At 40.0% G+C, this 18215-nt stretch overlaps 1 protein-coding gene across 1 annotated transcript in view; it reads left to right on the top strand.

Moving 5' to 3' along the window:
* The first annotated feature begins 401 nt into the window (after positions 1-401).
* Positions 402-18215, top strand: part of tenm1 (teneurin transmembrane protein 1) — a 311171-nt gene continuing 293357 nt past the window's right edge. Inside the window, exons 1-2 of the mRNA XM_047354352.1 lie at positions 402-609; positions 10533-10847. Of these exons, the coding sequence (XP_047210308.1) occupies positions 402-609; positions 10533-10847 (523 nt within the window). The remainder of the gene's footprint in view (positions 610-10532; positions 10848-18215) is intronic.

Here is an 18215-nt window from a genome sequence, read left to right as displayed (position 1 = left end):
GTGCTATTTTTCTGGCTTTATTTCATTTTCCTACACAACCTTACTTGATGCTACTCTCCAAATACTGGGTGTCTATGGTCGTTTTCATGGCTAGAAAATCAGGTTGAAAATATGACCTTTCTTGCCTCTACGTCAGGTCTAAACTTACCCCAAACACAGATGCTTGGTTAGCCCATTTGATCAGCCTTATCCACCTTTTAACCCATTTCGACATTTTTGTGGATATCTCCTGGATGACTGTTCACGAAAGCCAGTTGGAAATAAAGTTGTACTTTCTATGTCTATTCAACAAATATTTGTTTTCCTTTCTTTACACCCATTTATTTTTCCTTTTCAAAGTTTGTGCTCTGCACCGTGGCTTTGCTGAGTGACTAAGTGGAGTGGTACAAGCCATGGAGGAGATGGACAGTAAACCCTACCAGCCGTTGTCTAAGGGGCGCCATGAGATGGAGATGTCCTACACCAGCTCATCTGATGAGAGTGAGGACGGTCGCACTCACCACCGCTCCTACACGTCCCGTGAAACCCTGCCCGACTACACACATGAGCTTCGCCTCACTCTCGGCTCACACCGAGATAGACAGAGCAACTACAGCCAACCCCAACCAGGTAGTCAACTTTTGTTAACAAATGCTCAGGAGGGCATTCATGCAAGGTGTGATAGTCAGTATCAGGAAATACTAGGGCTTTAAGCAGTTATGGTTTGAAAGTCAGTAAGGGAAGGTTCTTGGTGTCTTTGTGTCTGCAGTTCTGCTGTGTGAAATTGTGTGCCAAATTGGGAAGATGAAAATGGTTCAGTTCATAGTAATTGTGATGCAACGAGTTTCCTAAAAATACAAACAACCCTAGTATGGAGTAACACCCACTACCCCTCCCATGCATGTGTCTGCTTGTTGAAAGAAAACTACTAGCATGCTTTTCTGTTACTTACGCGGAAGACAAAATTGTCTGTTTAGACATATAGACACATATCTACGCATATAGATAAGACGTGCAAAATTAAGGAGCACCACCCATAAATTTTATTATAATAACACTTGTTCCATACTATAGTTTGCAAGCTTTAAGCAGCATACAGGGGTTGGACAATGAAACTGAAACACCTGGTTTTAGACCACAATAATTTATTAGTATGGTGTAGGGCCTCCTTTTGCGGCCAATACAGCATCAATTCATCTTGAGAATGACATATACATGGGCTTCTCCACACCATAACTCTCCCGGATGTGGGGAAAACAGTAAAGGTGGACTGATCAGAGAACAGTACATGTTTCACATTGTCCACAGCCCAAGATTTGCGCTCCTTGCACCATTGAAACCGACATTTGGCATTGACATGAGTGACCAAAGGTTTGGCTATAGCAGCCCGGCCATGTATATTGACCCTGTAGAGCTCCCAACGGACAGTTCTGGTGGAAATAGGAGAGTTGAGGTGCCCATTTAATTCTGCCGTGATTTGGGCAGCCGTGGTTTAATTATTTTTGGATACAATCCGGGATAGCAACCGAACATCCCTTTCAGACAGCTTACTCTTGCGTCCACAGTTAATCCTGTTGGATGTGGTTCGTCTTTCTTGGTGGTATGCTGACATTACCCTGGATACCGTGGCTCTTGATACATCACAAAGACTTGCTGTCTTGGTCACAGATGCGCCAGCAAGACGTGCACCAACAATTTGTCCTCTTTTGAACTCTTGTATGTCACCCATAATGTTGTGTGCATTTCAATATTTTGAGCAAAACTGTGCTCTTATCCTGCTAATTGAACCTTCACACTCTGCTCTTACTGGTGCAATGTGCAATCAATGAAGACTGGCTACCAGGCTGGTCCAATTTAGCCATGAAACCTCCCACACTAAAATGACAGGTGTTTCAGTTTCATTGTCCAACCCCTGTATGTATTAAGCTGCTGAGAACAGGCTTGCTACCGGAGTCAATAGCTTAACTGATTAACCAGGTAATTTCAGCTTGTTATTCCTTTGGTGAAAAGATAGAGAAATGTGAAATAAGACAATGAATTTGTATTGAAAAAAATGACTGGATTTCAAATAAAATCATATCATCATACATATTTTTACGCATACTGATTCATATCTAATGAAATATAGTACATATTGTGTGACACGCATAACACATCACACTCAGAGGTCCCTGAAAGGACCTATGTGAATTACCTATTACATTCCACAATGAGCCAGAAGGACAGTCGGAGGCAGCCAATTACTTCTTCTCCATTGAGGTTATATTTCTCTCCCACAGCTAAACTAGGTCAGCTCCAAACCTCTCTGGCCTCACCTGGGGTGGAACACCACCTTTCAACACACACACTCACAGATGGACATGGGCTGACAAAGGTTGACACGTGCACACCGAAAATTTCCTCCCTGCCACTGACGGGAGGAGAAATAGGCCAATGCGTGTTGTGATGGATGGGCTTTATGCAGGTCATGTGAGGTGTTAAGAGAGAAATTGCACCTCTTCGGGAGAACTCTGCTTTGCGTGCTTCACTGTGATCAATAGATACCCCCTTTGCTACCTCAACTCCCTGCTACTCTGTAGGACCTACCCAACATGTTAACAAGTAGCAATAGCCATTCATAACAGACACAACTCCTAATAAGAGTTTCATGATTTGAATGCCACCTGCAAGGAATTTTGTCGTACTGCTCGCTACAGCAACTCCATAGAGGCCATTAGTAATCATGCTTCAATATCTACAAGGAGACTGTGGTGTCAGAAAACACTTGTTCCCTACAGTGCCTTACCAGCCTTTCTGTTTCTATAACAAACACCATCTCCAACTACCAGTGTCATATGGTGAGGTGTAGAAGACCCCCAAAGCAGCCTTTTAAATGTCAATGGCAGCCGGTTCTGTGAAGCACATCTGTTCATCTTTGGGCAACAGAGTTATATATAGTCTTCCCTATCTAAGTAACCAACTGTTAAAGGGGGGATTATTGCCTCCAGTGACATTTTTAATGGATTACAGTGTTCCTGACAAAGATCAGCCAATTTCTCCCTCCTCTAATTCCCCACCCATGCTCTTCATATTTCCCATTATCTTTTAAACTGACACATCTTGTTCACTCCTCCCTTCTTTTCCTTCTCTCTCCTTTTCCAGATGTTTATTTTTTTGTAACATTATGATTTCCCCGTGCTCCATCTCTACATCACCTTTTCACAGCTTTTTTCCTGCATTGCACCTGTCTCTACTAAACTTGTTTGCATAAGAAAAATAGCGTTGATAGATAGACTGATAAAAAAGTCGACCCACATCTCCCTGATTGTTTCACACTGCATCAGAAAGCCAGCCAAAATAATTAGTCTTTGTTAGCTTATTAAATTAATTATCTGTATAAATTAATCAGTTCACACTTTTTAATATTCTGTCTACAAAACCAAGAATCTGTTGCAGTCTAAATGTTTAAATTATTTTAAAAAAGCTGCTATACAAGGGAAATCACAACATCAAGTTAAATTCCGATTATGACAATTTCTTATTTTTAAACTTGTCATATTGTCTTTTTACTGTCTTACTGTCATTTTGAGCATTGTTTGTGCTTTTGTTTAGTCAAATTCCAATTTCCGCACACAGGGTATGTTTTTGGGAGTATTGGTCCATATTTGCAATCTTGATGCCTGTCTTTTAGTCTTTATTAGTTGTTCATATACACACCTGAATATATAGGCCTTAAGGGACTTTTTTTTGCATATACCTCTTGGAGTCATCCTGTTTCTATCTATGGTTCTGGCTGCTGGTGGTTGTATAATGATGTGTAGCCTGATTATTAACAATTATAAAGCATAATTTAAACAGCTGCACAGTGTTGTGAATTAATATGTCTTATGACCACAGCGTACACATCTTCCGATAATGGTGCATTTCCTTACAGGATATTGCACCATATTGCACCAATGCTCAGAAAATCTCACACGGCTTCCTTAAAAATTACGTTGAGTTTGCTATTCTCCAATGTCTCTAAAAAAGTCTCAACTCAATAGAACATTCAGTGAAGTCTTTAATATTATGTTTTCGTTAGCTGTATAAAAACTATTTGTTTTAGTTAGGGAAAATATAGTGCTTTGCTAAAAAATATCTGCTGTTAAAGATGTGTCTGGGTCTGTTTGCAAAATCCATCTTCAAATTCTTGTAAGTTTATTGTCCCTCTTCTCCTCTTAATACCTATAAACTATGCATAGTTGTCATTATTATGATAATTGTGCATAGTTTAGAAGATTATGATTTATAAATCTGACATTACCTTATGGTCCAGTTTGTAGAAAAATGGTACAGCACCACAAGAATTTAGTTAAACTGCAAAGCCACAGCACTGCCCAGAGCAAAGCTCAAGATTTAAAACTGGAGTCTTTAAGTCACAGTATATGTTCGCAGTATTGACATATGTGTATTTTTTACAGTCTGTGTTTTTAGACATTGACTGAGGTCTGTGGTACAACTCTGCATGTCAAAAATCTTGCTGCAAATTTAGCCTTATTCCCAGCCTTATTATAAAGGTCTTAACCAAACGGCATTTAAGCAATTTCCTCAGAAGTTAGAATGTTTTGTTCCCTCTGGGTATATTAACAATCCACCCCTATCAATAATCCTGCACATAAATAGTATTCATATAAAATATTTCATACATTCTGACTTAAAAAGAGATCCCTTTTTCTGGATGAAGTAAAACAAATCTTTTTGCTTCCAATCATCGAACCATTCATAGTAAGACATATTTCTATTGGACAAGACATTCTATCTCTTTCGGTTGGATCCTCAGGAGTTCCCATTCCAGAGTAGATACATGCCCATTTGCCACTAGTAGGCTTTTTCCATTAGTAATGGTTACATGGAACTGTTACTATGTTTAATACCTGCTTGCTTGCGCTTTCAAGTGAGCTGACCTGTGCTGAAAACGTGACTTCAGAAGACTGTCAGCCACTGATTGGGTAGGGCTGGCATCACTAGTCACAGCATATTTTAAAAACTAATATCTTCCACTGTTAAATTGTTGGGCTTATTGTGTATATGACCACTATAGCAAGCTAGCATTAGGTAGCCTCACACGTCCTCTAGCTGGTACCCTTCAATTTGATACCACTCCATGGCTTCCCTCTCTCTCTTGTACTTACCGAATCTGACAAGATCCATAACCTGAGCAGCAGTCTAGGCTGTTGTTGTGTTTCTGTCGCTACAAATCACATTACTATTACTATTTTGGACTGTGGAGGTGCCTTGCTGTTGACGATCCCATCCACATTGAGATGGTACTCAATTATAATGGAAAACCAACCGAACTGTGTAGAACAGACCCATCTAAATTGAGTTGAGTAGGTACTACCCTGGGGGTCTTTCCCCCAGTGGTATGGCCCAGAAAATCCCCAAAGAAAGGGTTTAAAGAGGCATCCTAGTTAGATACCCAATCCATCTAACCTGACTCTTTTCGGCGAAGAAGCTGTAGCCTATGCTCTTTCCAGATAAATGTGCTCCTCACCTTAACACTAAGTCTGAGCCAAGCCACCCTACAGCGCAAAGTCATTTTGTCCTCTTATATCTATGATCTAAGTCTTTTGATCATGAGCCATATCTCATTACCATAGGTAAGAAAACACAGATGGACTCGTAAATTGAAAGCTTTGCTTTTTGGTTCAACTGTTTTTCACCTTGACGGACTCTTGAAGCACCTGCATTATTTCATAAGATGCTCCAGTCCCTCTATCAGCTTCCTATTCCATCCTACCATCACTTACAAACAAGACACCAAGATATTTGAAGTCCCCCACTTGAGGCACAGATAGACCCCTGACCTGGAGTACACATTGAGAGCTTGTCCATGAAGACTATAAACAGAGTCAAAGAAAATGGGTAGTACTGGTGAGTCCAACAGTTCCACTCTGACTTTTTAATAATGTAAAATTTTAGGGTTTTTATGTTTTCATTTTGAATAAATCAGCATAAAAACAAAACTCACCTTCAACATTGTGCTCTCAACATTTCAACGGCTTGTTGGTTCCTGATGAAATTAGCTCTTACCTCTGGCCTAACGAAACGTTTGTGCCACTATAGAAGCAGCTTTGGTACAAGAAGTGGAAAGAGAAAGAACTTGTACTAAGCAAGCATTAGCCCTGATTTAACACCAAAAAAACAGCCACCTTACTGTGAGCAAATGGTTAAGTCAGTGGGAAATAGCTGGCAGGTTCTCGAGCATAGACATCCCATAGGTGCTTATCAGTGTACTCTAATCTTTGTAGTGGCGCATTATTGACAAAACATTTCCTCATACCAGTGACTTTAAACTAAAACATCAAACTAAAAGCTTATGACAAATTGTGCCTGCATGCTAGAATCTGCAAACACCCCACGAGAACATGTTCCGGCTAACATGCTGGGCTCTGGTTTGCCCACATCTTTGTGTGGAGTCTCTGCAGAGAGAAGGAAGTGGAGCAGTAGCCTAGAGAAAACCATCAAAACATTTTGTCACTTCTGATTTTTATCTGACTCATCATCGTTCTGTTAGAATAGCTAAAATCCTAAAACAGATGGTTCTTTTCCTGAACTTCCTTGAATGAGGGCTTTGTTTGATAAAGATGCACCTATGAAAAAGATATTTTAATATCATAGAGTAGCCTCAGAGTTTTTTTAATTACTGCAATAGAACATCTACTGTAACAAGCTATTCTACAGTCACAATTTCAGACTTTCCATCCATCCATCCATCCATCCATCCATCCATCCATCCATCCATCCATCCATCCATCCATCCATCCATCCATCAATCCATCCATCCATCCATTTATCCTTCAAGTTACCCAATAGGGATGTTGTGCATATAGAATGTATTGGAAGTTGCAGAAACAATTTTAATATACTTTTGAGGATCTACAGTACATCTAAAGTACACTCATAGCACTGCACTGCATCGACTAGTGAACATATTCCTTAAGTGTTTGAATGTAAAAAAAATTAGGGAATATATTCTTGAGGAATAACATTATTACTATCTACCCAGTCTTGTGCTGGTCCATCTCTTGCTGCCAAAACAGCCCAACCCATTGAGGCACTGACTGGACCACTGCAGGAATTGTGTTGGTGAAGTATCAGACATCAAACTTTTAGCAGCAGATCCTTTATTTCCTGTACGTGGTACGGTGGGACCTCAATGGATTGATGTTGTTTGTATAGCACATCACACAGATGCTGGATTGGATTAAAATTTGGGTTTTGGAGTCTAATGTACACACTTTAATGATTGTTATGAATGAACAAAGGTTCAAAAGCTGCCTTAAAACTATCACTAAAGTAAACTTTCAGATTTGCATGGACTCAACATTAACAAGCTTAACAGTCAAAGCAATTCACAACTTTAAATTGGCCATTGGAAAACATATAAACCTATGTTCTGTGTATTATAACAAGATGAGTTTAAGAGATAAAATAAGTACATTTGACCTTAGGTGGCTTTCAGTTTTTACAGTGCACCTCAGACATGTTAAGCTTCCTAAAACATTCTTCTTTTGTGGCAGGGCATAGTTTCCTGCTAAAAGAGTCCTTAGTCATCAGGGAATACCTTTTCCAAGAAAGGGTGTACATGGCCTGGAACAATGCTCAGGTAGCTATTATATGTCAAAGTAGCATCCACATGGATGGCAGGACCCACTGCTTCACAGCAGGAAAATTGCTCAAAGCATCAAACCAAGGTATCTTCTTCCATTGCTCCATGTTCCAGTTCTGATGCAAACTGTCACCACTTTCCTTAATGGACAGGCATTGAGCATGAACTCACTGACTAGTCTGCAGTTCTGTAGACCCGTCGGGCAGCACATTGTTGTACAATATGTATTCTGACACCTATTAATAAGAGCCAGCATTAATTTCTTTAGTAATTAGTAATTAGGCTACAGTGGCTCATCTGTGGGAACAAGACCTCATGGGCTAGCTTTTGCTCCCAAGTTGCATGAATGAGTTTTGACTGCCATGACCCTGACACTGGTTCAGTACTTATCCTTCTTTGAACCACTGCTATTAGATACTGACAACTGGAGTCTGGGAACACTCCACAGGAGCTGCAGTTTTAGAGATGCTCTTACTTGTTGTCTAGCCATCACAATCTGAGCATTGTCAAACTCTCTTACATTCTTACAGTTGCCCATTTTTCCTGTTTCTAACCCATTAACTTTGAGGGCAAATGCTGCTGCCTAATTTACCCCAGTTACTAACAGGTCCCATGAGAATAACACAATCAGTGTTAATCACCTTTCCTGTCAGAAGTCAGAATTGTATGTCTAATTGATATCTATTGCCAATGGTTTGTATTGCAGTTAGCCTGTTAAACTAGACACAGCATTAAGCAAATCTCTCTGTTTTCTTACTTTCAATTGGAACATGGCTAAATTGTGTTGGACATCATTCCCAGATCAGAGTTCAGAATTCCACAGTAAATTGAACACAGCATTAGCTCTGCATTGAGAAAATGCAGGAGTGTAACTGAATGTGAAATATTCATTATAGGAGATTATACTGCTTAAAACTGGATATTTTAGGCTCAAAATATCAGCTCATTTTGATCTGTTTAAGCTAAACTTTCAACTAGTTCAGGTCAAGTGGGAATTTTCCCAGAACTTCAAACTTTATACTATGGCAACTTTATAATAATTTATTTATCTTTAAGTTTATTCAATTTATAATTTAATGCACTTTAGATTTTAAATCATCAAAGTGCTATACAGGAAGAAAAAAGTTAGTTAAAGAAAATAAAACTAGGACTAAGAGCAGCAAGATTTAAATGCTACATCATTTTTTTTTTAAAGAAAAGACTTCAGTTCTTTTACAAAATGCTCAGCAGTCTGGGGCATCCTCAGATAGTCAGGTAGAGCGTTCAACAGACAGGGCCAAAAGGGTTTGTGTTGATGACTGAGAAATAAGGACTTCTTTCAGATAGGATGGTGCATTGCTCTGTATGCATTTGTAGGTAAGCAGAGACACCTTGTTTTCAATCAGGAGGGGTAGAGGGAGCAAGTGGAGTGACTGAAAGATTGGGGTTATGTGTTCATGTTTCCTTTTGCCAACTAGCATGGCTTCTATTTTGGAGGTATTTAGTTAGAGAAAAAAAAGGACTCTTATTTAAAATGATGCATTTACAAGTTCTTTATATCTGGACTCTGGGCAAGTGTAAAGTTAAAGAGAGTGTTCTGAGAGCTAATCAAACTTAATCTTCAATTAAGAATAGATTAACGTACTGGAATGAAAATTGCTATGTCTAAACCTTGAGATCTTCTTCAGAACAGTGCAGTTATGTTTTTCACATTTAAGCCTATAGGATAAAATATCAGCCAAATTGTTTTGGCAGTTACTTAAAACAAATACAACACTCAGCAAAAGAAGTGTAATGTATAAATAGCTTTTTTGCTGAAGTGCCAGAGCAGCTTGCTGTAATAGCATGAAATGGGCAGTTATTTAAAAGACTGATCCCCCCCTCTAATCACCCTCTAAAATCCTGTTACGCTTCACACCAAAATGACGAGAAGACTTTTTAGTTTGCAGTCGATCCATGTTTGTTACTACTGGGAAATAGCCAATTTGCTCCTGAAGTGCCCTCTTGCAGCCTATTTGAACTAAACAGTGGTGTAGTAGTGACCAATCTTGGGCAATTTAATACCAGCAGAACAGTATGGGAGCTACAGTTGGTTTTGACCTCATCAAACACGCACAGCAGGAAGCATCACTGGTCAGTGGAGTGGTCAGCAGGACTGTAGCCTTATTGAAACGCTGCGGTTCATCTTCCGAGTGCCTGACCTGACACACATATTAACTGCAGGAAACCATTACTCAATCTCAATAGAGCCCATTGGCTTTCATCTGTATAGATTTCAATTTATCCATTGCTTTCTTCAAAATCACATCAGTTCCATCTCTCCCACTTATGCATTCTAAATAGAAAACTTAGAGAGTAAGGAAGAAAATTTACTCAACTGCTTCTACAGGAAAAAAAGGCAAAGCTCAATTGAATTGAATCGAATTGAAGTGTAACCAGAGGACTAACACAGTATATCTGATGTTCTCAGATAACAGGTTGATGCCTGAGATTGGAGGGCGTTCTAATACCTGAAAGTGTATGAGGCTCAATTTTTCCCTCAGTCTGAGTCAATATTAATAAGGTTTGATCTTTATCTGATCTCTTCACCCCACCAAGGAGAATATAGATGAGATCAGTGCTCTGTTTGAGCAGCAGTTCGATACATCTCAAGCTCAATAACACACATCAGACAGCCAGAACAAGATATGGCTCCATTGCAAATGGTTAAGAAAATTGAGGGTGGCATTTTGATTGGGATTTCTGCCTAAAAACTTTTAATAAGGGCCTGCTCAAGTAGGATCAGATCTCCCCACATGACTTTGGAGGAGTGCAGTAAATCCCTGCCTTGAACAAACACCTGGTCAGCATACTTTGGAAGCCAAGTCAAATAAAAACACATGCTATATTAGAGTTTTTAGAGCTTTGTGTAATCTCAATCTGCATGTCTCTCTGTCTCTTCTAGATTTAGACTTTTGTAAAGCTGGGCAGATAAGGAGCCCAGATTATCACATCCATCAACAGCAACAGCAGCCACCGCAGCATCTAGAAGGAGAGGAAGAGGCACTGTGCACTGGACCATCCGCTCATGTGTACTCGCTCGGCGTCGGGTCCGACGTGGACACAGAGCCAGAGGTGGATCCCTCCCCTGCCCATGGCCTGCAGCACATGTGGATGCGCGGGCTAAAATCTGAGCAGAGCTCATGTCTGACGAGTCGCGCCAACTCGGCCCTTTCTCTCACCGACACCGAGCATGACAGGAAGTCTGAGCCTGACAACGGTGAGTGCAAAAAAACAACACCAGTGTTTTTTAGCTCAGAACAGGGATTAAGATTTTAGAAGGTTATGGTTTAAAGCTGCCTAAATTTAGAGTTGAAATGCCAAAGATGAGGCAGCATTGTAGGACAGCCCTGCTCTTCTCCCAATTTCGGCACTCAATAAAAATCATGGAATCATATTATTTTTTAGTCAAATCTTATTTGTAAATACCTTGATACAATGAAACCATGGTATTTCAAATTATGGTTATGATACTGTGAGAACGTCATACCACCTCATGCCTGTTTCTCACATAAATTGAATGGGTTCAAGATCTCAATATTAAAAAAATGACATGTCTCATTAAAGAGAAGTTTGACTAGAGAAGCACATTCAATGAGCTCTCAAAAAATGACTTGCTGAACATAGTGTGACATATTCTAATGAGCCCCAGACATGAAAGTGAGTGCTTTAAGGTTGTATCTTCATAGGCGGTAGTTCTTGATGTGTCGTGTTAACAAAGTCTGCTAATAAAACAATTTTTTTACAAAACATTGAATAAGGTTTTTTGTCAGATCCTTTGTAATGTTCATTTGCACTTCCCCTTAGGACTGTAACTTGTATAATATTTCTTGTTAACATAAGGTTACTTTCGCACCAACTGTTACCAATGCAGTTGCTGTTAGTGTATGACTTTGTTTGCTGAGGTAGATGTAAGCTGTTATTATGAGTTCTGGATGTAAAGGTGAATCCGTTAAGCTGGATGCCATGATGTACAGTGCCTTGCGAAAGTACTCAGCCACCTTGAACTGGTCAACCTCTTGCCACATTTCAGGCTTCAGACATAAAGATATAAAATTCAAATTTTTTGTGAAGAATCAACAACAAGTGGGACACAATCGTGAAGTGAAATTTATTGGATGTGTCAAACTTTTTTAACAAATAAAAAACTGAAAAGTGGGGCGTGTAATATTATTCGGCCCCCTTGCGTTAATACTTTGTAGCACCACCCTTTGCTGCAATCACAGCTGCAAGTCTTGGGGTATGTCTCTATCAGTTTTGCACATCGAGAGACTGAAATTCTTGCCCATTCTTCCTTGCAAAACAACTCGAGCTCAGTGAGGTTGGATGGAGAGCGTTTGTGAACAGCAGTCTTCAGCTCTTTCCACAGATTCTCGATTGGATTCAGGTCTGGACTTTGACCTGGCCATTCCAACACCTGGATACGTTTATTTGTGAACCATTCCATTGTAGATTTGGCTTTATGTTTTGGATCATTGTCTTGTTGGAAGATAAATCTCCGTCCCAGTCTCAGGTCTCTTGCAGACTCCAACAGGTTTTCTTCCAGAATGGTCCTGTATTTGGCCCCATCCATCTTCCCATCCATTTTGACCATCTTCCCTGTCCCTGCTGATGAAAAGCAGGCCCAAACCATGATGCTGTCACCACTATGTTTGACAGTGGGGATGGTGTGTTCAGGGTGATGAGCTGTGTTGCTTTTACGCCAAACATATCGTTTTGCATTGTGGCCAAACAGTTTGATTTTGGTTTCATCTGACCAGAGCACCTTCTTCCACATGTTTGGTGTGTCTTCTAGGTGGCTTGTGGCAAACTTTAAACAAGACTTTTTATGCATATCTTTGAGAAATGGCTTTCTTCTTACCACTCTTCCATAAAGGCCAGATTTGTGCAGTGTATGACTGATTGTTGTCCTGTGGACAGACTCTCCCAACTCAGCTGTAGATCTCTGCAGTTCATCCAGAGTGATCATGGGCCTCTTGGTTGCATCTCTGATCAGTCTTCTCCTTGTTCGAGATGAAAGTTTAGAGAGACGGCCGGGTCTTGGTAGATTTGCAGTGGTCTGATACTCCTTCCATTTCAATATAATTGCTTGCACAGTGCACCTTCGGATGTTTAAAGCTTGGGAAATCCTTTTGTATCCAAATTTTAAACTTCTCCACAACAGTATCTCGGACCTGCCTGATGTGTTCCTAGGTCTTCATGATGCTCTCTGTGCTTTGAACAGAACCCTGAGACTATCACAGAGCAGGTGCATTTATGCGGAGACTTGATTACACACAGGTGGATTCTATTTATCGTCATCAGTCATTTGGGACAACATTGGATCATTCAGAGATCCTCACTGAACTTCTGGAGTGAGTTTGCTGCACTGAAAGTAAAGGGGCCGAATAATATTGCACGCCCCACTTTTCAGTTTTTTATTTGTTAAAAACGTTTGATACATCCAATAAATTTCATTCCACTTCACGATTGTGTCCCACTTGTTGTTGATTCTTCACGAAAAATTAGAATTTTATATCTTTATGTTTGAAGCCTGAAATGTGGCAAGAGGTTGACCAGTTCAACGGGGCCGAGTTTTTCGCAAGGCTATGTTTGAGACTATTTTAAGTAAAACCGGAAATTGTTGTTTAGTTGTCCTGTTTTGACTAATAAAGACCGCTTATTGGCCGACATTTGGTTACAAAAGTCAGTAAAAAGCAGTCTCCACCACTTTAAAATCGTTTATCTGGAAGAAGTCTGGTGACAGAGTTAGAGTAAAGACATATGTTTATTTGTAAGCCTGTGAGCCCTGTGTTCTTTCTTGCTGGGACATTTCATCCACAAGAACTTGATTGCAGGACCAAACCAAAAAAAAAAAACTTCTGTTCAGGAATATGTGCCAAGAACAAGCTGCAAGAATTCCCAAATAAAGGGTGACAGAACAGAATGATGGCATTTTTTCTTGCTTCCCTAGGTGAGAGAACACATTTCTTTTATGTTTTTAGCATCTGCATCTGAGCAAACCTAAAACAATCTTAGGTTTTAATGAGTCTGGACTGTTTTCAATCATATCAAGCTCCTGAACAGACATTTTTTAAAGTAAAGTTTTATACAGATTTACTAAACCATTATTATATTTGTGAAAACACAAAAAAGGAAACAAATTTGATTCTTTTTTTGCCATTAGAAACTTAGACAACCAAACAAATGTCAACAGTCAAACCTGGAGTGAAACATTCTAGTCTGATTACAGACTCTTATTTCTCTTTAACCCAACAATATGAATTGACTTTTCTCGTGAGCTGGATGTATTTTTACATTCTGAGTATGAAGTAAGCCCGTGAAGGAGTTAGACAACCTCAGTGTCATTCGTATTCCTTGTGGTCTCATTATGATAATAAAGAATTTTCTGTAAGGGAATGAAACAAAAAAACAACATATGACACTTCACCTTTTCAAAGGTCTACGTTCCAGCCCTGGGCAATTACATGATTGAAACTCTGGGCTTTTGAACCCACGCTAATGTCTAAGCTCCACTCTCTTTGAATGTTCTTTGATGTTACTTAATCCAGAAAATGTGCTATAGGTTATTTGGTGAGTTTGTATTGGAGGTGATCCTACAGCAGACCAGGGATGCTGCTTGGGGAAAGTCCAGTGGCAGACTTCCACATTGCATTACTCCTAAAAAAAGGACTGAATATCCAAAAAAAGCAGGGGCATTGCTTGCTTTACGGTTGTAAGGAGGAGAAATTCAAGAGGTCACATGTCTAGAGTGCCTGACTGGCTGCCTGAGGGCAGTTGACAACAGCCTCTGTGGGAAGACTATCGCCTGGAATGAGGAGGAGAAGCTGAGAGGCGGGGATGATGATACAGGGCCAACTAGAGAAGAGTCTGGGATGGTGCCAGCTATCTGTCGTGCACTGCTGGGCTTGGCTTGGCTCCCTGCAGATGGAGAGTTGGTTAGAGGAACACACAAACAAAAGCCGAACTCTCCAACCCATCCCCAAGGGCACTGTCTGTTTATGTGCCGCAAAAAAGGTGGAACAAATTCAGTCGCTGAGAAGAGAAAGTGACACAGGAGGAGAGAGAGAGGAAAACAGAATTAGAGATGGTAAGAATAAGAGGCAGAGCAAGAAATGCAAATGAGATAATAGAAATGGTAATGTAATGGTATAATTAGAATGAGAATAAAAGAAAATGAGCAGTTGAGGTTAAACAGGTGAAGGAGAAGCTGACTTCAACTGTAAGACAGAGATTTAGAATGTCGAGACTGACACAGAGAATGAAAATGGGAGACGGGTTTTAAGATGTGCTTGTTTGTGTCATGCCCAGGGGCACAGTTTAATGACTGGCAGGCTTGACATGTAATAAGCCACAAAGAAAATCTAGCGATGTGAGAGGTGAGACTGTGAAGGAAACTGGGAGTTCCTGCAGCATTACAAGGTAATCAATTTGTGATGGCTGTGTGCATATGCAGAAAAGCTATTACCATTTAACACAAGGAACTCCATCCTGATTCGGGGTCTGAATAAAAAGCTCCAAAGATGTCGGAGGCAGAGAGGGGATGCTCAGATGAAAACAGCATGAGGGTGGATGGGTGAGGTGAAGGATTTAAATGTTCAAAACACTTGGCTCTAAATGTTCAAAACACTTGGCTCTTCTGCAACAGTGCACTGGGAAAGCTGGTTTATGCATGGATTTAATTTGTCACATGACATATATCCCATTACTCTTCAAACTTTGACACATTCTCAAGCAAAAGCTCTTTCGTTCCCTCATTCTTACAGTGCTTTACAAAAGAATTCATGCCCTATCAACTTTTTCACATTAGGTTTCTTTGCTTCTTCAATCTGCAATATATTTTAAAGGGATTTCACGTGTGTTATATTGCTAAGCCGTACGAGGGGAACATCAATCAGAGAAGCAGACTAGAGGTCAATGGTAATTCTGTAACAGCTGCAAAGTTCGATAGCTCAGGTGAGAAAATTTGTTGACAGTGTAAAGATTAGTCAAGAACCTCACAAATGTGGCCTTTGTGGAAGTGTCAGGAACAAAGCCATTGTCAAAAAAGCCAACAGTAAACAGGTAGGCTAAAGTTGTCTGGTAAGATAAGACCTACAGTGAATTATTTTGCCTAAAAAAATCTAGAAGGCTTTGTGTGACGGAAAACTAACACTGGACATCACCCATCTCCTTCGTAAAACATGGTAGAGGTGGCAGCATGATGTGGGAATGCATTTCTTCTCCAGTGATAAGTAAACTGGTCAGAGCTGATTGGCAGATGAGTGACAGTAACAACAGGGCAAATCTGGAAGATAACAAAACCTATATCCAATTGAGAATCTGTGGCAAGGCTTATGAACTGCTGTTCGCAGACTGTCTCTAACCAGTCTGCTATATATTGCTGTTTTGTAAAAACTGACAAAAGATGTGTACCTGTTGTAGTAATCCCACAACAAAGTTTTGACTGATGAATACAAATGGACACATTTTAGATTCATATTTGTGAAAATATTTTAAGCCACGTTTCCCCTTGGCCGGCTGGACATGTAATAATCCTCAAAGAAAATCTAGCAATGCGAGAGGTGAGACTGTGAAGGAAACTAATTATCCACTATGTTGCCTATCACCAAAATCCCAATAAAATCCATTGCACTGTGTTATTGTAAGATCATAATAATAATAATATATTTATTTGTAAAATGCTTTCAAACAAAGTGATAAACAGTTACAGGAAGACAAAGAAAACAATAAAGCCAAGCAGTGCAGTTTAAAACAAATAAAATGAAACACAAAAAGAAGCAGTTAAAAATTAGGTCTTTAGAACAAGTGGTTCTTTAGCTAAGCTTTACAAACCTCCACAGATCATGCCTGCCTAATAACTTGAGGAATATTGTTCCACAAAAATTATGCTTGGAAAGAAAAATGGTTCTCCCCGAAAGTTTTTTCTTGTTGCTGTAGAAACAATTAGAAGGCCAGTGCCCTGAGATTGGAGAGCACCGGATGGGACATACAGATGCAAAAGGTCAGAGAGGTAGGAAGGCGCCAGACCATTTAGAACTTTGTAGGTAAGCAGCAAGACCTTAAAATCTGCTTGAACCTGACAAGGTAACCAATCAAGAGATGACAATACTGGAGTAATTTGCTCATATTTCTCAGCCGTGTTCTGAACCATTTGCAGACCTCTAAAACCTCGCCTTGGTAACCTAGAAAGGAGAGCATTCCAATAATGAACACTTGAAGACACACATACATGGATAAGAACTGCTGCATTTTCAAAAGATAAAACAGATTTTAGCAATGCTCCTTAAGGTGCTAAAAAGCAGTCCTAGTTAAATCTTTTATGTGCAACTTGAAGAAGAGCCCTGATCGAAACACATGCCAACAGTCTTTACCTTGTCCCTACATTTTATGACATAATTGTCAATTTTCAAGGTGAAGTTTTGGAAAAAGTAGTGCCGTTTTTGAGGTTAATGACCTTCAAAGCTGTTAACAGCATTAAGAAGAATGAAATGATTAGGTCATCAGCATAGCAGTGGAAGGTTACATTAAAAGAACATAGACTGCTTTATGTGAGCTAGACCCTGACTGCTCTGCTCTGTTCTGGTGTGGACGGCTGCCTGTGGGCTGTGGGCTTGTCGCTGCAGCTCTCTGGGGTTTCTGCACTGTGGCTGCTGGGTGGTTCTCCTGGGACTCTCCTGGCGGGGGTTCTCCTGGGGTTTCTGTGCTCTGGGGGGCCTTTGGATGTCTTTGGCTCGGATCTCCTCCGTGTCTGTCTCAGGTCCAGGGTGGCAGGTCTGTGGCTCCTCACACTTGCTATTGCATATTTTTATGAAGAAATCTTGTACACAAGTGCACTCACACTCAAACCCACAGGTGTTTAGATTCAAGTGTTAACAGATACAAAAATGTTCTATATTGAGCCACAGTTACCACTAAATACATGTTGCATTCATAAGTCCTGTGTACTTTTTGGTAACAACACCTTATTATATTTGTTTCTACAAGTGTAGAAGTAAGCAGGGTGTTACTTTGTAATCTCATCATCCTTCATTCTCTTCTCCATTCTTTCTCCTTCTCTCCCTTTTTCCTTTTTGCCCCATCTTTCACTTTTTCATGCTTCTTATTTTTTCCTTTTCATAGCAATGGGCCAAACACAGACCTTTGAGGGACCTTATGCCACAGCACTGGTCTTGGAGAGATAATTTTTACAACTAACATTCAGGGAACTCCCTGCCAGATAAGATCATGAGAATATTTTTCCCATAACTCTGATAAAGTGATTAAGTCTATCCAATAAGACATAGTGGTCCACAGTGTCAAACGCAGCACTTAGATCTAGGAGTAGAAAGCCGAAGTACGATTGTTGTCTGCATTTACCAACAGATTATTAATCACTTTGACTAAAGCTGTTTCTGTGGAGTAGTTAGACCTAAAAGCACACTGAAGTGGCTCGAACAGATTGTTGACATGTGGTTGGTAAGCTGCTTAGAAACAACTTTTTCAAAAACAGAAACGATAGTTTTGAAAAGGGGTTATAGTTAGAGAATGAAAAAATGTGAGAATGTTCAAAGGGTATGAATACTATTGCAAGGCATTGTAGCTTCTC

The sequence above is a fragment of the Girardinichthys multiradiatus genome, chromosome 23 (genome assembly GCF_021462225.1).
Source record: "Girardinichthys multiradiatus isolate DD_20200921_A chromosome 23, DD_fGirMul_XY1, whole genome shotgun sequence".
Classification (NCBI taxonomy): Eukaryota; Metazoa; Chordata; class Actinopteri; order Cyprinodontiformes; family Goodeidae; genus Girardinichthys; species Girardinichthys multiradiatus.
Note: the sequence above shows the minus strand (reverse complement) of the source record. Positions and strands in the feature narration are given on the sequence as shown.